This window comes from Coregonus lavaretus, assembly GCF_964263955.1.
Source record: "Coregonus lavaretus genome assembly, chromosome: 23".
Taxonomy (NCBI): domain Eukaryota; kingdom Metazoa; phylum Chordata; class Actinopteri; order Salmoniformes; family Salmonidae; genus Coregonus; species Coregonus lavaretus.
In genome coordinates, this window is record NC_140010.1 from 3,202,694 (window position 1) to 3,225,850 (window position 23,157).

Sequence of the window (23,157 nt, forward strand, 5' to 3'; positions counted from 1 at the left end):
TGGAATCTAACCCAAATTTAGCCTCCACACTGAACCTCCACCCACACACAGACAGAGATAGGTTACACAGCTCTGAAGGCATTCAAATGATGTGTCGGTAACGTGAGAGCAATGCCAAAAGGCAGCTTCTGATGCAATTGAACACTTCGGCCACCAGATGGCGCCCATGTCATTTCAGATAGATTGGTCCAGTGTTGTTGATTGGGTCCAAGCTGATTGTGGACCCATCCGTCCATCTCAAGGTTCCATATGCAATTGTTGAAAGAAAAACATTCACAAGCGTTTTTACAGGTGGAGTAGAGTTCTTGAGGTAAAATATTGATCTGTGTCAACATGGACATCTCCATGATACCCCCTGACTTTTTTTTTTTTTTTTACCCAATTCATGCATTAGCTGGAATCTGACCTAAATTGTGCAGAAGCTATGATGTACTGGCCATTAATCATAGACTGTCAATAAATTTGGAAGCAACATTTCATAAGGCAGTGACTCAAATATCATTGACCCAAAGTGGTATGTTGATACAGCCGTAGCTACGGAGGTTTTATTTTTGATCCAGGGGAGGGGGTTCCTAGAAACCGCCCCCTCCCACTTGAGCGCTGCTAGCTTGTGATCCATTTCATGAATATCAAATACACACGACGCCTCCATGTTGGAAAGAGTGTAGAGGGGATACAATTATTTTGAAAATGAGAGTTCAAGAAACGGGATTATCGGAACTCGCCCACTTTCGTATTGAAACTTGACGGAGGCGACCGCGGGAGGGCTTTTTCATCGTTTCAGTCAACGTCAATTTTATGTGGAATTGAACACTGACCAGTTCAAGGCTAACTCTAGTGGCTAGCCAGACGTTAGCAACGTTTTCTTATTTTTAGTTCAACGTTGGGAGTTTGTTTTGCCCATGCTGTTCTTGGATGTTGCTTTCTAAATTTGGGTATTCCCAGCGTTTGACAAGTGGTGGTATTTTGCGTTTAAACCACTAGTTAGTTACATGTAGTCCCTCCTGTGTCCTGTCTCAGTCCATTTGGCCATCGTTACACTAGCTAGCTAGTTTAGGGCCCGGCTGCCATTTCCAACACAGTTAGCAAGGCAGCTACGGTAGCTAACGTTAACCTTTGTGGACTAGGACTAGCTGGACATCTTGCTTGTAGAAAACAAGCAAACAAACATAAAAAAAATAACCAAAAAGGAATAACCATCGCGTCGCAATGGACCACACGTCTATAATAACCCAGGTTTCCAATCCAAAGGAGGAGGAGATTATCTCGTTTAATCAGGAAAAAGGTAAGAAAAAGGCCACGTTAATGTATGGGAGCTAGTTGACTAGCACCACCAGTGGTTGTTGGGAAAGTGTTCGCGCTGTCAGAAACTGTTGCAGTATTAGCGCTATGCTACAAATGGATAGACATGATGATGGCTTGGAGACTAACCCATTCATAGAGGCTACTTTAAAACAAACTTCCTTTTGATAGTTTTTTTTAAAACTGTTTTTCCATGTACAAATCTGTTATTCAATTTTATTTTTTTTATTTTTTTTATTTCACCTTTATTTAACCAGGTAAGCCAGTTGAGAACAGGTTCTCATTTACAACTGCGACCTGGCCAAGATAAAGCAAAGTAGTGCAATAAAAACAACAGAGTTACATAAGGGGTAAAAAAAAAACACAAAGTCAGAAATACAACATAAAATATATATACAGTGTGTGCAAATGTAGCAAGTTATGGAGGTAAGGCAATAAATAGGCTATAGTGCAGAATAATTACAATAGTATTAACACTGGAATGCTAGATGTGCAAGAGATTATGTGCAAATAGAGATACTGGGGTGCAAAAGAGCAAAATAAATAACAATATAGGGATGAGGTAGTTGGGTGGGCTAATTTCGGATGGGCTGTGTACAGGTGCAGTGATCGGTAAGGTGCTCTGACAACTGATGCTTAAAGTTATTGAGGGAGATAAGAGTCTCCAGCTTCAGAGATTTTTGCAATTCGTTCCAGTCATTGGCAGCAGAGAACTGGAAGGAATGGCGGCCAAAGGAGGTGTTGGCTTTGGGAATGACCAGTGAGATATACCTGCTGGAGCGCAGACTACGGGTGGGTGCTGCTATGGTGACCAATGAGCTAAGATAAGGCGGGGATTTGCCTAGCAGTGATTTATAGATGCAGTCTCTAAATGATCCTTGGTATGACCTTCTTAAAACAATTCCATATGTTATCTGTGTCCGCTCAAACCATCTCTCACTCGGACTGAGACTGCAGCTCACTGCATGGGCCTCCCCGACCTCCATGCCTCCAGGCCCACACTCTGTGTCCAATGCGTTTCAATGGGCTAATAGCAGAAAGGTCCAATTCAATGTTTCATTTTTTTTTGTTTTTTTTGTCCTAACATTCAAAATCAAATAGCTAAATGATCCTTGGTATGACCTTCTTAAAACAATTCCATATGTTATCTTATTAGACCACGTCCCCCATCCCAAAAAAATGTGGACCCATATTTTACCATAAAGATATGGCGCTAAACTACTAACATATATTTTGATTTGATTTTATACAGTGCCTTGAGTAAGTATTCACACCCCTCGACTTTTTCAAAATGTTGTTACAAAAGTGGATTAAAATTGATTTAATTGTCATTCTTTGTCAACGATCTACAGAGAATACTCTAATGTCAAAGTGGAAGAAAAATGCTAACATAAAAAAATTAAACAGGAAAAATAAAACACTAATATATCTTGATTAGATAAGTATTCAACCCCTTGAGTCAATACATGTTAGAATCACCTTTGGCAGCGATTACAGCTGTGAGTCTTTCTGGGTAAGTCTAACAGCTTTCCACTCCTGTGTTGTACAACATTTGCCCATTTTATTATTTTCTAAATTCTTCAAGCTCTGTCAAATTGGTTGTTGATCATTGCTAGACACCCATTTTCAGGTCTTGCCATAGATTTTCAAGCAGATTTAAGTCAAAACTGTAACTCGCCCACTCAGGAACATTCGCTGTCTTCTTGGTAAGCAACTCTAGTGTAGATTTGGCCATGTGTTTTAGGTTATTGTCCTGCTTAAAGGTGAATTCATTTCCCAGTGTCTGGTGGAAAGCAGACTGAACCAGGATTTCCTCTAGGATTTTGCCTGTGCTTAGCTCCATTGTTTCTTTTTTATCCTGAAAGCCCCCCCAGTCCTTAACGATTACAAGTATACCCATAACAAGATGCAGCCACCACTTATGCTTGAAAATATGGAGAGTGGTACTCAGTAATGTGTTGTATTGGATTTACCTCAAACATAACACTTTGTATTCAGGAAATAAAGTGAATTGCTTTGACACATTGTTTTGGAATATTTTTTATTCTGTACAGGCTTCCTTCTTTTCTCTCTGTCATCCTCAGTTTTCTCCTATCACAGTCATTAAACTCCAATTGTTTTCAATTCACCATTGGCCTCATGGTGAAATCCCTGAGTGGTTTCCTTCCTCTCCGGCAACTGAGTTAGGAAGGACGCCTGTGTCTTTGTAGTGACTGGGTGCATTGATATACCATCCAAAGTGTAATTAATAAGTTCACCATGCTCAAAGGCATTTTCAATGTCTGCTTTTAAATTTTTACCAATAGATGCCCTTCTTTGCGGGGCATTGGAAAACCTCTCTGGTCTTTGCGGTTGAATCAGTGTTTGAAATTCACTGCTCGACTTAGAGATTTCGCACCAGCTGTTGTTAACAAAGAGACACACACCTCTCTCCTTGAGCTTACCCGACTCTGCCGTTCTGTCCTGCAGATGCATAGAAAAACCAGCTAGATGCATATTATCCGTGTCCTTGTTCAGCCACGACTCAGAGAAACAGGATATTAAAGTTCTTCAGGTCCAGTTGATAGGATAGTCTCGAACGGTGCTCGTCCAGTTTGGACACACCTACTAATTCAAGGGTATTTCTTTATTTGTACTATTTTCTACATTGTAGAATAATAGTGAAGACATCAAAACTATGAAATAACACATATGGAATCATGTAGTAACCAAAAAAGTGTTAAACAAATCCCAATATATTTGAGATTCTTCAAAGTAGCCACCCTTTGCCTTGATGACAGCTTTGCACACTCTTGGCATTCTCTCAACCAGCTTCACGAGGAATGCTTTTCCAACAGTCTTGAAGGAGTTCCCACATATTCTGAGCACTTGTTGGCTGCTTTTCCTTCACTCTGCGGTCCAACTCATCCCAAACCATCTCAATTGGGTAGAGGTCGGGTGATTGTGGAGGCCAGGTTATCTGATGCAGCACTCCCATCACTCTCATTCTTGGTCAAATAGCCCTTACACAGCCTGGAGGTGTCCTGTTGAAAACAAATGATAGTCCCACTAAGCCCAAACCAGATGGGATGGCGTATCGCTGCAGAATGCTGTGGTAGCCATGCTGGTTAAATGTGCCTTGAATTCTAAATAAATCACAGACAGTGTCACCAGCAAAGCGCCATCACACCTCTTCCTCCATGCTTCACGGTGGGAACCACACATGCGGAGATCATCCGTTCACCTTCTCTGCGTCTCACAAAGACACGGCGGTTGGAACCAAAAGTCTCAAATTTGGACTCATCAGACCAATGGACAGATTTCCACCGGTCTAATGTCCATTGCTCGTGTTTTTTGGCCCAAGCAAGTCTCTTCTTATAATTGGTGTCCTTTTAGTAGTGGTTTCTTTGCAGCAATTCGACCATGAAGGCCTGATTCACGCAGTCTCCACTGAACAGTTGATGTTGAGATGTGTCTGTTACTTGAACTCTGAAGCATTTATTTGGGCTGCAATTTCTGAGGCTGGTAACTCTAATGAACTTATCCTCTGTAGCAGAGGTAACTCTTGGTCTTCCTTTCCTGTGGCGGTCCTCATGAGAGCCAGTTTCATCATAGCGATTGATGGTTTTTGCGACTGCACTTGAAGAAACGTTCAAATTTCTTGAAACGTTCCGGATTGACTGACCTTCATGTCTTAAAGTAATGATGGACTGTCATTTCACTTTGCTTATTTGAGCTGTTCTTGCCATAATATGGACTTGGTATTATACCAAATAGGGCTATCTTCTGTGTACCACACTTACCTCACAACACAACTGATTGGCTCAAACGCATTAAATTAACTTTTAACAAGGCACACCTGTTAATTGAAATGCATTCCATGAAGCTGGTTGAGAGAATTCCAAGAGTGTGCAAAGCTGTCATCAAGGCGAAGGGTGGCTACTTTGAAGAATCTCAAATATAAAATATTTTGATTTATTTGTTTAACACTTTTTTTTTTTTTTTGGCTACTACATGATTCCGTATGTGTTATTTCATAGTATTGATATCTTACTGTTATTCTACAAGGTAGAAAATTGTTTAAAAAAAAGAAAAACCATGGAATGAGTAGGTGTGTCCAAACTATTGACTGGTACTGTATCTATCTAGTTAGCATGCTCCGAACACCTGTGTGTGTGTAACTGGGGAGAAAGTTGATCTAGTCTGTCAGCTGGAGGCAGGCAGCGTATGGACCTCTTACAGTAAGTGTATCTTTTCATTTATTTATTTATTTATTTATTCTTTCTCGCTGATATGAAAGACAAGGGCCAAATGTTCCGAAAACCGTTTCGCAAGCGATGATTACTGATGTTTCTAAACATTAACACCTAAGCGTTTGAATTGTAGTTTACATTTACATTTTAGTCATTTAGCAGACGCTCTTATCCAGAGCGACTTACAGTTAGTGAGTGCATACATTATTCTTTTTTTATTATTCTTTTTTTTTTTTTTTCATACTGGCCCACCGTGGGAATCGAAACCACAACCCTGGCGTTGCAAACGCCATGCTCTACCAACTGAGCTACATCCCTGCCGGCCATTCCCTCCCCTACCCTGGACGATGCTGGACCAATTGTGCGCATGGAGCCAGCCGTGGGTGAAGCTAACTGCAGAAAACCCTACAGAGAGAAGGGATTTTGAAAGCTAGGAGACGACTTGCTAGCTAACGTTGCCCACTTATTTTAGCTAGCTAGCTAATTAAACAGCTAGCCAGGTAAATTTATAGGTGGACTTGGAGGTAATGCAGTACTGTAACTAGCTAGCTATCTGCTCTCTAGAGTTTGCAGTGAGCCCCACTCCTTTCTCACAAACACACACATGCACGCACACGCACACTAAAAGCATTGTATATGATTTAAAAAACATTCTCTAAGACCTAAACCTCAACTGGAGTTGTGCACAAACGGTGGGACCATTGAGCAGGTTGAGAAAGCTAAACTCCTAGTTATAACACTGGATGGTCACTTATCATGGGCAAGTCCTATTGACAAAGTTGTTGTGAAGATGGGGAGGGGTATGTCTGTTTCTAAAAATATGTTCTCTGTTTTTGATACAAAGATCAACTGTACTAGTTGTTCAGACTCTGGTCTTGTCCCATCTTGATGACTGTCCGATAATATGGTCATGTGCAGCAAAGAAAGACCTAGCAAAGCTGCAGCTGGCTTAAAACAGAGCAGCACGCCTTGCCCTTAACTGCACATACATAACTAACATCAACAACATGCATGCCAGTCTTTCCTGGTTGAGGGTTGACGAGAGATGAACTGCTTCTCTTCTAGTTTTTATGAGAAATATTACCGTGATGAAAATTCCAGATTGTCTGCATAATCAAATAACATTCAGCTGAGATACACATACATACCCCCCCCCCCCAAGACATGCCACCAGGGGTCTCTTCACAGTCCCCATGTCCAAAACGCATTCACGACAATGCACAGTATTTTACAGAGCCAGGATCGCATTCCATCTCCCAATGACTCAGCAAACAGCAAAATTACCGTTAAAAAAAACAGATTAAACATCTCATGGGACGGCGGGGACTGTGGGGGGACACAGACACACTCCAACACGCACTATTTGTGTTGTTGTAGAATGGTTTGTATATTGTTGTATTTTACATTTGTGTGACTGTCCTTGTCTCTCAGTCTTATCAGTGTTTTACTTGTCATGTTTTTTGTGGACCCCAGGAAGAGTAGCTGCTGCTTCTGAAAAAAGCTACTGGGGATCCAAATAAACAAACAAACAGCTGTAAATGGTATGCCTGTCACATTTTTCCTGGGGTTGATCCGGTGTTGTGCCATTTACAGCACGATTTTTTTGGCCCGGTCCTGCCACATTCCAGTAACATGCTGTACTCATAACAAGCGGTTTTTTCCGCCACGGTTTTCCCACTACTGTTTACGTAGGCAGAGTACTAATGTAACTCTTGATAAAGTTCACTTACAGGCTTGTTCATATCAGGAAAAACAGATGGCGCTTGCCAAAACATGAATGTCACGGTAGCTAACGAGGTTTTCAAAGGGACTAGGTGTCAATTGACAGGCATATAATAATAATAATAATAATATAGAGGGGACCTTTCTATTGAAACACTGACACACAAACACCGGTACAACTAGCTATGCAATATCACTACTCCCGTAAAGAGGTGTCTTGTTTCCATCAGAGTTGAATATATAGCTGTCCAAAATGGCCGCTCTACAGCTGTTAAGCTAGGTCACTCCATGTATAGCTGGACCTAAATGGCAGCTCTACAGCTGTTGAGCTAGGTCACTCCATGTATAGCTGGACCTAAATGGCTGCTCTTCAGCTGTTAAGCTAGGTCACTCCATGTATAGCTGGACCTAAATGGCAGCTCTACAGCTGTTGAGCTAGGTCACTCCATGTATAGCTGGACCTAAATGACAGCTCTACAGCTGTTAAGCTAGGTCACTCCATGTATAGCTGTCCAAAATGGCTGCTCTACAGCTGTTAGCCTAGGTCACTCCATGTATAGCTGGACCTAAATGGCCGCTCTACAGCTGTTAGCCTAGGTCACTCCATGTATAGCTGGACATAAATGGCCGCTCTACAGCTGTTAGCCTAGGTCACTCCATGTATAGCTGGACCTAAATGGCCGCTCTACAGCTGTTAAGCTAGGTCACTCCATGTATAGCTGGACCTAAATGGCCGCTCTACAGCTGTTAGCCTAGGTCACTCCATGTATAGCTGGACCTAAATGGCCGCTCTACAGCTGTTAGCCTAGGTCACTCCATGTATAGCTGGACCTAAATGGCCGCTCTACAGCTGTTAGCCTAGGTCACTCCATGTATAGCTGGACCTAAATGGCCGCTCTACAGCTGTTAGCCTAGGTCACTCCATGTATAGCTGGACCTAAATGGCCGCTCTACAGCTGTTAAGCTAGGTCACTCCATGTATAGCTGGACCTAAATGGCTGCTCTACAGCTGTTAGCCTAGGTCACTCCATGTATAGCTGGACCTAAATGGCTGCTCTACAGCTGTTAGCCTAGGTCACTCCATGTATAGCTGGACCTAAATGGCCGCTCTAAAGCTGTTAGCCTAGGTCACTCCATGTATAGCTGGACCTAAATGGCCGCTCTACAGCTGTTGAGCTAGGTCACTCCATGTATAGCTGGACCTAAATGGCTGCTCTTCAGCTGTTAAGCTAGGTCACTCCATGTATAGCTGGACCTAAATGGCCGCTCTACAGCTGTTAGCCTAGGTCACTCCATGTATAGCTGGACCTAAATGGCCGCTCTAAAGCTGTTAGCCTAGGTCACTCCATGTATAGCTGGACCTAAATGGCCGCTCTACAGCTGTTGAGCTAGGTCACTCCATGTATAGCTGGACCTAAATGGCTGCTCTACAGCTGTTAGCCTAGGTCACTCCATGTATAGCGGGACCTAAATGGCCGCTCTACAGCTGTTAGCCTAGGTCACTCCATGTATAGCTGGACCTAAATGGCTGCTCTTCAGCTGTTAAGCTAGGTCACTCCATGTATAGCTGGACCTAAATGGCCGCTCTACAGCTGTTAGCCTAGGTCACTCCATGTATAGCTGGACATAAATGGCCACTCTACAGCTGTTAGCCTAGGTCACTCCATGTATAGCTGGACCTAAATGGCCGCTCTACAGCTGTTAGCCTAGGTCACTCCATGTATAGCTGGACCTAAATGGCCGCTCTACAGCTGTTGAGCTAGGTCACTCCATGTATAGCTGGACCTAAATGGCTGCTCTACAGCTGTTAGCCTAGGTCACTCCATGTATAGCTGGACCTAAATGGCCGCTCTACAGCTGTTAGCCTAGGTCACTCCATGTATAGCTGGACCTAAATGGCTGCTCTTCAGCTGTTAAGCTAGGTCACTCCATGTATAGCTGGACATAAATGGCTGCTCTTCAGCTGTTAAGCTAGGTCACTCCATGTATAGCTGGACCTAAATGGCTGCTCTACAGCTGTTAGCCTAGGTCACTCCATGTATAGCGGGACCTAAATGGCCGCTCTACAGCTGTTAGCCTAGGTCACTCCATGTATAGCTGGACCTAAATGGCTGCTCTTCAGCTGTTAAGCTAGGTCACTCCATGTATAGCTGGACCTAAATGGCTGCTCTACAGCTGTTAGCCTAGGTCACTCCATGTATAGCTGGACCTAAATGGCCGCTCTACAGCTGTTAGCCTAGGTCACTCCATGTATAGCTGGACCTAAATGGCTGCTCTACAGCTGTTAGCCTAGGTCACTCCATGTATAGCTGGACCTAAATGGCCGCTCTACAGCTGTTAGCCTAGGTCACTCCATGTATAGCTGGACCTAAATGGCTGCTCTTCAGCTGTTAAGCTAGGTCACTCCATGTATAGCTGGACATAAATGGCTGCTCTTCAGCTGTTAAGCTAGGTCACTCCATGTATAGCTGGACCTAAATGGCTGCTCTACAGCTGTTAGCCTAGGTCACTCCATGTATAGCGGGACCTAAATGGCCGCTCTACAGCTGTTAGCCTAGGTCACTCCATGTATAGCTGGACCTAAATGGCTGCTCTTCAGCTGTTAAGCTAGGTCACTCCATGTATAGCTGGACCTAAATGGCTGCTCTACAGCTGTTAGCCTAGGTCACTCCATGTATAGCTGGACCTAAATGGCCGCTCTACAGCTGTTAGCCTAGGTCACTCCATGTATAGCTGGACCTAAATGGCCGCTCTACAGCTGTTAGCCTAGGTCACTCCATGTATAGCTGGACCTAAATGGCTGCTCTACAGCTGTTAGCCTAGGTCACTCCATGTATAGCTGGACCTAAATGGCAGCTCTACAGCTGTTAAGCTAGGTCACTCCATGTATAGCTGGACCTAAATGGCCGCTCTACAGCTGTTAGCCTAGGTCACTCCATGTATAGCTGGACCTAAATGGCTGCTCTACAGCTGTTAGCCTAGGTCACTCCATGTATAGCTGGACCTAAATGGCTGCTCTTCAGCTGTTAAGCTAGGTCACTCCATGTATAGCTGGACCTAAATGGCCGCTCTACAGCTGTTAAGCTAGGTCACTCCATGTATAGCTGGACCTAAATGGCTGCTCTTCAGCTGTTAAGCTAGGTCACTCCATGTATAGCTGGACCTAAATGGCCGCTCTTCAGCTGTTAAGCTAGGTCACTCCATGTATAGCTGGACCTAAATGACAGCTCTACAGCTGTTAAGCTATGTCACTCCATGTATAGCTGGACCTAAATGGCCGCTCTACAGCTCTAAATAAGTGCGGTAGTGCCAATATTTTTGAGTGAATTGCCAAACTGCGCTGGAGAGCATAAATTAAATAATGTATGTGATTTCAGGGTGTTCTGGTGTCTAACATTTTCAATAGCTATATCCACACACTAACTTTGCAAGTCTGCAATAATAATAATAATATGCCATTTAGCAGACGCTTTTATCCAAAGCGACTTACAGTCATGCGTGGGATCGAACCCACTACCTTGGCGTTACAAGCGCCGTGCTCTACCAGCTGAGCTACAGAGGACCACAGTAAGTACAGTATGTACTGCAATAAGTACAAAGGAGCCCTCTTGAGATCCATCATTCTGAATAGCCTGAGTGAGGTAATGACACCTTTTATGTTTAAGGGTAATTCCACATGAACAGATTTGATTTTTCAAAAACACAGTGCAGATGCAAAAGTTCGGTAACAGACTTGACGGCACAAACAGCACAGCGCAGACCATTCTGTTACCGAACTTTGCGTCGTAAAATCCTCTGTGGAAATTGTTCAACGTAGTCCGTGTGCGTAGAGTTGTATGGTGTGTTTAACTTTGCAATCATTTGGTTTTTGGTTTGGCGTCCATTTTTTTAAAAGTGAAAAAAACGCTTAAGTCTCAGCATCATTCTGTTTCCGTGGAATTGCCCTAAGGCCAATGCTTCAGTGTGTGTGTGTGTGGTTCAGCATGCTGTGTCTCCTCCGATGGCTACTGAACACGTTGTGGTGGCACACCCACTACTTGCCATGGAGGCAAAATTATTTTCTGGTGTAGGCCTAAACAGACAAATTTTAAAGTTTATGATTTCAACATCGAGCCTAAACCTACTTCGCCAGTGTGAACAAGTCGATCCGTTCCGTCTTCATTGCTTTCCTTTTGCGCGCTTACGCCGTCAGGCCTCATGACATCGCTCATGACATCGCTCATTCTCAGCCTGTGAGTGGATAAAGCGTCATGACGTTAAACCTCCTGTGCCGATGTTGTTCCCTTTCAGTCAGTGGCTGCTACTGTACGTTACAGTGTGTGGTGACTGGGTTTCCCGGGGTCATCCAGACGCTGTCGGTACCAGTATCTGGTGTGTATCGGTACCAGCCAGTTCCCCGAAGAGGTAGCATGCTTTTAAACCAGAACAATGGCTATCACAGGTATTTCCCTGGTCCTGATCCTTAGCTACCTGGACTGGTGAAGGTGTTGAGGGAGATGGAACTTTCATAAGTCCGAATAATACTGACTGTAGCTCAATAGACAGGAATAGGCTGGTGACTGTTTGAGAATTACTTCAAGGCTAAGGGTGATTGATTGTCGTATTTATTTATTTAACTGAGGTTTAGGTCTAGTATTGGATAGACCAGTATTGCCTCTGCCCTTGCCTCACTCCCTTCTATACAATGATAGGGGAAACTCTAGGACTGTGACGATACCAGTATTGCACACATTTTTTTCATACTGGTCCCCCGTGGGAATCGAACCCACAACCCTGGCATTGCAAGTGCCATGCTCTACCAACTGAGCTACACGGGGACACAAAGCGGCCCACAAAGCGGTCCTTTAAAAAAAACCTGCTGTATGTAAAATATTGTGTGCTATAGCTTGGACAATACACAGAGTGTACAAAACATTAGGAACACCTGCTCTTTCCATGACAGACTGACCAGGTGAAGGCTATCCCTTATTGATGTCACTTGTTAAAATACATTTCAATCGGTGTAGATGAAGGGGAGGAGACGGCTTAAAGAAGTAATTTTAAGCTTTGAGACGGATTGTGTAGGTCTGTTTGTGAATGGGCAAGACAAAAATATTTAAGAGCTTTTGAACGGGGTATTGTAATAGGTGCCAGGCGCACCAGTTTGTGTCAAGAACTGCAACGCTGCTGGAGTTTTTCACGCTCAACAGTTTCCTGTGTGTATCAAGAATGGTCCACCACCCAAAGGTAATCCAGCCAATTTGACACAACTGTGAGAAGCATTGGAGACAACATGGGCCAGCATCCCTGTGGAACGCTTTCGACACCTTGTAGAGTCCATGCCCCGACAAATTGAGACTGTTCTGAGGGCAAAGGGGGGTGTAACGCAGTATTAGGAAGGTGTTCCTAATGATTTGTGTAGAGTGTAAAATGTGACTGGATGACAACATAATGGTGTTTGTTTCCAACTTCAGAATCCACAAATACATTGTTAATTGGCCACATCAAAATCCACAAAGAAATTATTTTAATTGGCCACAAAATCAACATTTTGCAACGGCCATCTCAGTCTCCGGACTTGAAACCCATTGAAAACCTTTGGTTTGAATTGAAGAGGGCAGTCCATAAGCGCGAACGTAGGATATCAAGGATCTGGAAGGATTCTGTATGGGGGTATGGACTACGATCCCTCCCAATGTGTTCTCCAACTCATTAAACATTTTAGAAAAAGGCTCAGTGCCGTTATCCTCGAAAGGTGAGGTATTTCAGTATGAAAATGTATGCACTCACTAACTGTAAGTCGCTCTGGATAAGAGCGTCTGCTAAATGACCAAAATGTAAATGTAATTAGGGCTGTTTTCCTATAGAAGTTAAACCCGCTTTGTGTTTTGTTTCCTTGCCAATATACTAACGAGTATCGCGATACTGGTATCTCCCCGTCCCTAGGAAACACTGACAGGGCAGAGGCACACATTTCCCGGTTCCCAGCTGTTGCTCTTTCCTCCTCCTACCCAATACATTCCAAAAGGAGCCAAACAGGGTCACACCGGGGTCAAGTAGGGTCATGGGGTCAAAGTGTGAAGGTATGGCAGTGGCCAGTCTGGGAAAGGTCATGCACTTTGACCTGTGTCAACCAATCACTGAAGCCCAATGACAGATGGACCAATAATCTGCTATCCACCAGAAAAGACCAACCAGCAAAGAGTGAGATAGGATGCATCCCAAATGGCATCCTATTCAAATGGACCCTGGTCAAAGTAGTGCACTATATAGGAAATGAGGTGCCATTTGGGATGAACCATAAGGACCTGTGTTGGTTAAACAGAGGGCCTAAAGCCTTTTACTAATGACCTTAGTCGTTCAGGTTTCATTAGATGAGTGTGGCTTTGTTGTAATCTCATTAGCGATGATTAGCCTAGCGCAGCACAGACAATTACCGTCGGCTCCTTCCTTCCTCCTAAGGAAGAATGCATGTTGTCAGTCTGACACCTAAGGGAAAATTGCAAACATTTTCTTTCTTCTCAAACTTATGGCTGACTTACAATATCTCGATTTTTCTAAATGTTTTCTCTAAATAAGCTTTGTTGTACATTTTAAAGGTCAAATATACTACATTTCAAACAGTCAGCAATAATCTAATGAATTCAGGGCTTGTGAAATTATACCCAGGCTAACTATAAGCCTTCCACAACCACAAGACCCACTAATAATTTAATTATTTTATCAAAATAGTTGTACCTGATTTTTTTTTTGCAATAATCACTCATCTGGCTATCAAGGCTGTCTATGGAAAATACCCTTTTTGTTAGAATTTTAACCAGAACCATGCACATTCACTAATAAGGACTACCTTATTTTATCAGGTATTATAGAAAATGAACACAGGTCTCATAAACAATTTCTCAAGCACAAGCCCACGTCCTAGTAAGTAGCCAGCTAATCTTTTCTATTTCAAGTTTAGCCAACATGGATCTATTTGCTAGCTAACACTGCAGAACAGTTGAATTGTTATGAACACACCCTTCTGTCCGTCTCCAGCTGTTTGAACAGCATGCTAGCCTGTCCATTTTAAGATGTTGAAATCAAATGGCCTACCTAATTTCTCAGAATGAGAATGAGTTGCCAATTGCACATTTATAAAACAGACTAGACAGCTGGTATAACAGTCTTTGGCTAAAATGCTGCTAGTGGTACCACAATGCTGCGCGCGACAAACTGAACATAATCCAGAATGGTGTTCATTGATACTCCTGTTTTTAGTAGTGTCTGCTCTCCGCAATTTGACGAGTTGAGACATAAAGGGTATCTTTAGAAAGGTTAAATTGTCCTCTATTACCAGGGATCTAAAGTGCAACCAATTAGGTTGCATATGCGGCAAAATATTTTGCTGTGTGACCAGGGCCCCGTCTGGCTCTGTGGAGAAAGGGCCCCTTCTGGCTCTGTGGAGAAAGGGCCCCGTCTGGCTCTGTAGAGAAATGGCCCAGTCTGGCTCTGTAGAGAAAGGGCCCCGTCTGGCTCTGTGGAAGTAGAGAAAGGGCCCCGTCTGGCTCTGTGGAGAAAGGGCCCCGTCTGGCTCTGTGGAGAAAGGGCCCTCTCTGGCTCTGTAGAGAAATGGCTCCGTCTGGCTCTGTAGAGAAAGGGCCCCGTCTGGCTCTGGGGAAGTAGAGAAAAGGCTCTGTCTGGCTCTGTGGAAGTAGAGAAAAGGCCTCGTCTGGCTCTGTGGAGAAAGGGCCCCGTCTGGCTCTGTGGAGAAAGGGCCCCGTCTGGCTCTGTGGAGAAAGGGCCCCGTCTGGCTCTGTAGAGAAAGGGCCCCGTCTGGCTCTGTAGAGAAAGGGCCCCGTCTGGCTCTGTGGAGAAAGGGCCCCTTCTGGCTCTGTGGAAGTAGAGAAAGGGCCCCGTCTGGCTCTGTGGAGAAAGGGCCCCGTCTGGCTCTGTGGAGAAAGGGCCCCTTCTGGCTCTGTGGAGAAAGGGCCCCGTCTGGCTCTGTGGAGAAAGGGCCCCGTCTGGCTCTGTGGAGAAAGGGCCCCGTCTGGCTCTGTGGAGAAAGGGCCCCGTCTGGCTCTGTAGAGAAAGGGCCCCGTCTGGCTCTGTGGAAGTAGAGAAAGGGCCCCGTCTGGCTCTGTGGAGAAAGGGCCCCGTCTGGCTCTGTGGAGAAAGGGCCCTCTCTGGCTCTGTGGAGAAATGGCTCCGTCTGGCTCTGTGGAGAAAGGGCCCCGTCTGGCTCTGTAGAGAAAGGGCCCCGTCTGGCTCTGTAGAGAAAGGGCCCCGTCTGGCTCTGTGGAGAAAGGGCCCCTTCTGGCTCTGTGGAAGTAGAGAAAGTGCCCCGTCTGGCTCTGTAGAGAAAGGGCCCCGTCTGGCTCTGTAGAGAAAGGGCCCCGTCTGGCTCTGTAGAGAAAGGGCCCCGTCTGGCTCTGTGGAGAAAGGGCCCCTTCTGGCTCTGTGGAAGTAGAGAAAGTGCCCCGTCTGGCTCTGTAGAGAAAGGGCCCCGTCTGGCTCTGTGGAGAAAGGGCCCCGTCTGGCTCTGTGGAGAAAGGGCCCCGTCTGGCTCTGTGGAGAAAGGGCCCCGTCTGGCTCTGTGGAGAAAGGGCCCCGTCTGGCTCTGTGGAGAAAGGGCCCCGTCTGGCTTTGTGGAGAAAGGGCCCCGTCTGGCTCTGTGGAGAAATGGCCCCGTCTGGCTCTGTAGAGAAAGGTCCCCGTCTGGCTCTGGGGAAGTAGAGAAAGGTCCCCGTCTGGCTCTGGGGAAGTAGAGAAAGGGCTCCGTCTGGCTCTGTGGAAGTGGAGAAAGGGCCCCGTCTGGCTCTGTGGAGCAAGGGCCCCGTCTGGCTCTGTGGAGCAAGGGCCCCGTCTGGCTCTGTGGAGCAAGGGCCCCGTCTGGCTCTGTGGAGCAAGGGCCCCGTCTGGCTCTGTGGAGCAAGGGCCCCGTAATGATGTTAGTTATGTTCCAACATTCCCTCCATCTTGTGCCAATATCGTTTATTTTTAAGTCTTGGTTGCAATAGAAGAAGAAAAAAACTAATAGATTTTCAGTTGGATCGGCTCTCTGCAAGGTTTTGTATATATTACCTATCATATGAATTTATTTTTCTGACTCAAATATGATTCCCTCAAGATTGCTCTGATGTCCAAAAGATTTCGAATCAAAATGTCTTTATGAAACTTTTAAGTTGCATGTATTTGAAAATATCTACATGGGGCAGTCCAAAATTGCTTTTTAATTCTGTCATGGAAATAAATGTATTTCCTGTTACCAAGTCATTTACAGTTTCTATACCTTTAGTTTCCATGGGTACCAATTTATCAGGGAATTCTGAAAAGCTATCCAAGGATTGTTCCATAGGGTTGTGTTTTTAGGAAGTGATATTGATTATTGTCTAAAAGTTTCATTGTTATAGTGTTCTTAACTATGAAGTTGTTCATGTTCTTAGCTTTAGCCTTTAAAATAGACAAGTGAAAAGATTCTGGGGATGAGAATGTGCATCTTCAATATGTTACCCATTGTTCCTCTTTAGTGCATTTAACTATATAAAAGCCCTGGGTAGCGAGTTGATACAATTCCAAGTCTGGAAGGTTAAAAACACCCTCAGACTTTGGAAAATGTAAAACTTTTCCCTTTTTATTCTGAGTATACCTTTTTTTTTTTTTTTAGAATGTCTTCGGTGGGGTAATTGTTATTACCGAGAATAAATATAAGAAAATTGGGAGCCATGCCATTCTGAAGAGGTTTATTATAGCCTGTAAGATTTATGGGACGATTGTTCCGTTTAATTAGATCTGCTTTCATGTTGTTGAGTAATGGGATATATTTGTTGTTTTTTGTCACTTATTAAGCATCCTAAGTATTTGCTCTGTTTTTGTGGTCCGCTTAAAGGACTGCAGTAGATCGTGAGTTATTCTTTTAATTTTTCCCACTCTCATTTTATATCCTGAGATTTTAGAGTATTCTGAAAATGTTTTTTGCAGAAGAATTTAAGCAGGAATATGGCCTTTTTACTTTTGAAGAGAACTACAGGTTAACTCAAATAAAGCATACTATTTTAATGGCAAATAAACCTGGTAAACATCTCGCAGCCCTCACAAAACTAATCCACACCAAACCAGTTATAATGTTATAAGATAAAGACGCAAATGCATGAATGACAAACAACAATGTGATTTTAATTACCATTTAAAAAATCTTATATGAAAATCTATATAAATCAGAATTAAACAACAGTTGGACTGATCCTACAGCCTTTCTTTTAGACTCAACAACCCTGAAGTAATTATCAGCAGTCAAAAAAATAATCACTGAAAACAGAGATCACCCAAGAATAAAAAATGAGCCACTGTTAAAACAGTTGTGCGGAGAAAAGCTATTAAGCACTATTTACACCCATAACAACACACGTCACTCAATTCAGTGATTCCTAGTTCAGTTGATCAAACGGTTATTTCCGTTATATTAAAACCAGGAAAATCTGAAGTCTCCTGCTGATTTTACAGACCCCAGTTTTTAATAAATAGTGACAAAATAATAACAAAGCTCATAAGCAATAGAATGGCAAAAGTCTTACCAGACTTGATACATATTAATTAAACGGTTTATTTAAAAAATAGACACAAACAAATACAAGAACGGGTTTCAGTTTAATACAAATACGCTAAAAAACAAGATATAGATTTATCAATAATGGCGGCTGATGCCGAAAAGGCTTTTGCCTGCCTTGAATGGCCTTTTCTATTCAAAACTTTGGAAGCTTTCAATTTTCCATCTGAAATAATACATTAAAAAATATATATATATAAATGTCCTAAAGCAAAAATATACACAAATAATACATTATCTGATGAAATTGCTTTAGAAAGGGGCACAAGACTGGGATGTCCCCTCTCCCCCCTCCTGTTTGCACTGGCAATTAAACCGCTTGCAGAAATGATTAGACGGGACCAAAACGTAACAGGTATCAGTATTGGTAAACATGAATATAAACTAAACTTATTTGTAGATCACCTGATATACTTGACCAATATTATTGAAACCCCCCCCACCCCTTTACTACAAATGACTAATTTCAATGACATTTTCGCTTTTATAATATATGAATGCGTCCTCCCGAGTGGCGCAGTGGTCTAAGGCACTGCATCGCAGTGCTAGCTGTGCCACTAGAGATCCTGGTTCGAATCCAGGCTCTGTCGTAGCCGGCCGCGACCGGGAGACCCATGGGGCGGCGCACAATTGGCCCAGTGTCGTCCAGGGTAGGGGAGGGAATGGCCGGCAGGGATGTAGCTCATTTGGTAGAGCATGGCGTTTGTAACGCCAGGGTTGTGGGTTCGATTCCAGTATAAAAAATAAAATAAAAAATGTATGCACTCACTAACTGTAAGTCGCTCTGGATGAGAGCGTCTGCTAAATGACGTAAATGTAAATGTAAAATGAATGTCTTTACAGTGTTACATATTAGTTTCTAGGGCGCACAGCATGTTCTTCAAAATTAGCAAGAATTCATATAGCCCCAATATAGGCTCTATCCCAATCAATTTAAACAATCTTATTCTCTGGGGGCTCCTAAATTTCATGTGGTGCTCCTAAACTTTTTAGTGCTACCAAATATTTTTTATGAATTTAAAGCCCCCTCTATTACAGTAAAATGTTTGTTTGTTTGTGTCCAAATGACCGATTCTGTTGGACCAAACCTCAAATGCAAATAGTGAGTTGAATCCACTTGTGAGATAGGAGGACGTGAATCTCTCATCTCTGTTGTTGTGAGTGGCAGGGGGAGAGGCTTGGTGTGAGTGGCAGGGGGAGGGGCCTGGTGTGAGTGGCAGGGGGAGGGGCTTGGTGTGAGTGTCTAAATGGGATTCATATTTTAATTAATTCAATTAATTTATCACCCAGCCCTAATTTCAGTACACCCACAACAGTTCATTTGATGCTACAATCAGTTCTGAGTCTGACTGAAGTAACGAACAAGGAGTGTCTGTATGCCGTAGTTTAGATGTGAGTAGGTCGGAGAGCAGGCCCTCTTCTCAGTTCAGAGCCGGCTCAGATGACTCTTAACTCCCCATGGCACTGACCCAGAGAGGGTGAGCTTGAGAGGCTGGGGAGAGAGGGAGGTTAAAGGGATGAAGGGAGAGGGAGTGTCTCTGTGGTTGTCATATTTGAGGCCAGGCCACTGAAAGCAGAGCTCCGTGCTGCTGCTTCTCAAACTGGTTGTGTTTTGCTGCTCTGCTTCCTTCACTCGCGTTCTTTCCCTAATCCAACATATCTCTCCTATCCATCCATGCTCTCTTGCTCGCTCTCGGTTTCTCTCTCTCTCTCTCTCGCACTGAATGAGTCACACAGAACAGTTCCTCAGGGGCCAACGCAAACATTAACATTGCAAATAGGATTGTATGAGTGAAGGGATTGTTGTTTTTTCGCCTGTGTTGTGTAGGCTGCGTCTGTTCCGTCTGATTTAGGATTTCACATGCATGAGAAAAAAATATATCCTCCTTGTGTTGCGTTGTACAAATGGGTGTCATTTTCTTACCTTTTTCAAGCAGTTGATTTGACCATGATGCACGTCCCAAACTGTCTTTTGAGTCTTGGTTAGTAGGCTAACGTGAATAAAGTAGGCTAAAGTTAATGGCAGAACAAGCACCGTACCAACTGCCAGGGACAGAATTAGCCACCACCTTTTGGCCTCAGTCCACCTCTGCTCTCCCGGCCCGCCGTCAAACACAAGTGTCCTTCTGTTCTCTCTGTCGACTCTACAGCCACTGTTAAAGCTGCTGCTGCCTGCCAGGCTGGCTAAATATAGGCTAACTACCCTGTTGGTGCTGGGGGGCTGGGGTATGGTGCTGGGGGGCTGGGGTATGGTGCTGGGGTATGGTGCTGGGGTTGGTGCTGGGGTATGGTGCTGGGGGGGTTGGGGTATGGTGCTGGGGTATGGTGCTGGGGTATGGTGCTGGGGTATGGTGCTGGGGTATGGTGCTGGGGTATGGTGCTGGGGTATGGTGCTGTGGTATGGTGCTGGGGTATGGTGCTGGGGTATGGTGCTGGGGTATGGTGCTGGGGTATGGTGCTGGGGTATGGTGCTGGGGGGCTGGGGTATGGTGCTGGGGTGTATGGTGCTGGGGGGCTGGGGTGTATGGTGCTGGGGGGCTGGGGTGTATGGTGCTGGGGGCTGGGGTGTATGGTGCTGGGGGCTGGGGTGTATGGTGCTGGGGGGCTGGGGTGTATGGTGCTGGGGGGCTGGGGTATGGTGCTGGGGGGCTGGGGTGTATGGTGCTGGGGGGCTGGGGTATGGTGCTGGGGGGCTGGGGTATGGTGCTGGGGGGCTGAGGTATGGTGCTGGGGGGCTGGGGTATGGTGCTGGGGGGCTGGGGTGTATGGTGCTGGGGTATGGTGCTGGGGTATGGTGCTGGGGGGCTGTGGTGTATGGTGCTGGGGGGCTGGGGTGTATGGTGCTAGGGGGCTGGGGTGTGGTGCTGGGGGCTGGGGTGTGGTGCTAGGGGCTGGGGTGTGGTGCTAGGGGCTGGGGTGTATGGTGCTGGGGGGCTGGGGTATGGTGCTGGGGTGGGGGGCTGGGGTATGGTGCTGGGGTGGGGGGCTGGGGTATGGTGCTGGGGTGGGGGGCTGGGGTATGGTGCTGGGGGGCTGGGGTGTGGTGCTGGGGGGCTGGGGTGTGGTGCTGGGGGGCTGGGGTATGGTGCTGGGGGACTGGGGTATGGTGCTGGGGGGCTGGGGTATGGTGCTGGGGGACTGGGGTATGGTGCTGGGGTGTGGTGCTGGGGGGCTGAGGTATGGTGCTGCGGGGCTGGGGTATGGTGCTGGGGTATGGTGCTGGGGGGCTGGGGTATGGTGCTAGGGGGCTGGGGTGTGGTGCTGGGGGGCTGGGGTATGGTGCTGGGGGACTGGGGTATGGTGCTGGGGGGCTGGGGTATGGTGCTGGGGGACTGGGGTATGGTGCTGGGGTGGGGGGTGGGGGGCTGGGGTATGGTGCTGGGGGGCTGGGGTGTATGGTACTGGGGGGCTGGGGTGTATGGTGCTGGGGTATGGTGCTGGGGGGCTGGGGTGTATGGTGCTGGGGGGCTGGTGTATGGTGCTGGGGGGCTGGGGTATGGTGCTGGGGGGCTGGGATATGGTGCTGGGGGGCTGGGGTGTGGTGCTGGGGGGCTGGGGTATGGTGCTGGGGGGCTGGGGTGTGGTGCTGGGGTGTGGTGCTGGGGGGCTGAGGTATGGTGCTGCGGGGCTGGGGTATGGTGCTGGGGTATGGTGCTGGGGGGCTGGGGTATGGTGCTAGGGGGCTGGGGTATGGTGCTGGGGGGCTGGGGTGTGGTGCTGGGGGGCTGGGGTATGGGGCTGGGGTATGGTGCTGGGGGGCTGGGGGGCTGGGAAAGGGGTTAGAGCGGGGGTATATTAGTTTTTTTATTATTATGTCGTTGCCATTATCCTCACAATTCTTACAGGTAATAGTCCTGTTGTTGACTAGTTTTGGCCAGATTTGACTAGCCCCATAGTCTCAGTTACTCTGATGTCCATGTAAAATAGCCTTTTGAGTGACTAGAATATTATAGGTCACCTAATACTATATTAGGGGATAGAAAGTACTTTCTCTCTCACGGCTAACTACCAGGAAGTTTGAAAAGACCTCTCACGGCTAACTACCAGGAAGTTTGAAAAGACGTCCTGAGTGGGCTGGGAGCTTTGACTGACAGCTCTTTTGAAACGCCTATGTTAAGAAACTTGGATGCAGTGTTGCAGTAAAATACATACAGTGCATTCAGAAAGTATTCAGACCCCTTGACGTTTTCCACATTTTGTTACGGTGCAGCCTTATTCTAAAATAGATTAAATCGTCCCCCCCCTCCTCATCAATCTACACACAATACCCCATAATGACAAAGCAAAAACTTTTTTTTTTTTTTTTGTATAAATTTTTTAAACTGATATACATTTACAGTATTCAGACCCGTAACTCAGTACTTTGTTGAAGCACCTTTGGCAGCTATTACAGCCTCGAGTCTTCTTGGATATGACACTACAAGCTTGGCACACCTGTATTTGGGGAGTTTCTCCCATTCTTCTCTGCAGATCCTCTCATGCTCTTGTCAGGTTTGATGGGGAGTGTCGCTGCACAGCTATTCTCAGGTCTCTCCAGAGATGTTAGATCAGGTTCAACTCCGGGCTCTGGCTGGGCCACTCAAGGACATTCAGAGACTTGTCTCGAAGCCACTCCTGCGTTGTCTTGGCTGTGTGCTTAGGGTCGTTGTCCTGTTGGAAGGTGAATCTTCGCCCCAGTCTGAGGTCCTGAGCGCTCTGGAGCAGGTTTTCATCAAGGATCTCTCTGTACTTTGCTCCGTTCATCTTTCCCTCGATCCTGACTGGTCTCCCAGTCCCTGCCTCTGAAACACATCCCCACAGCATGATGCTGCCGCCACTATGCTTCACCGTAGGGATGGTGTTGGCCAGGTGATGAGCGGTGCCTGGATTCCTCCAGATGTGACGCCATGACGGCCTGATTTGGTGGAGTGCTGCAGAGATAGTTGTCCTTCTGGAAGGTTCTCCCATCTCCACAGAGGAACTCTGGAGCTCTGTCAGTGACCATCAGGTTCTTGGTCACCTCCCTGACCAAGGCCCTTTTCCCCCTCAGTTTGGCAAGGCGGCCAGCTCTAGGAAGAGTCTTGGTGGTTCCAAATGTCTTCCATTTAAGAATGATGGAGGCCACTGTGTTCTTGGGGACCTTCAATGCTGCAGACATTTTTTGGTACCCTTCCCCAGATCTGTGCTTTGACACAATCCTGTCTCTGAGCTCTACGGACAATTCCTTCGACCTCATGGCTTGGTTTTTGCTCTGACATGCACTGTCAAGTGTGGGACCTTATGTAGACAGGTGTGTGCCTTTCCAAATCATGTCCAATTAATTGAATTTACCACAGGTGGACTCCAATCAAGTTGTAG

General features: G+C 45.7%; 1 protein-coding gene across 2 annotated transcripts in view; it reads left to right on the forward strand.

Annotated features, from left to right (window-relative positions):
- Positions 1-634: 634 nt before the first annotated feature.
- Positions 635-23,157, forward strand: part of LOC311099034 (CTD small phosphatase-like protein) — a 53,421-nt gene continuing 30,898 nt past the window's right edge. For both annotated transcript variants that reach the window (XM_084139634.1, XM_084139635.1), the window contains exon 1: positions 635-1,285. In XM_084139634.1, the coding sequence (XP_083995760.1) occupies positions 1,210-1,285 (76 nt within the window). In that variant the 5' untranslated portion in view covers positions 635-1,209. The remainder of the gene's footprint in view (positions 1,286-23,157) is intronic.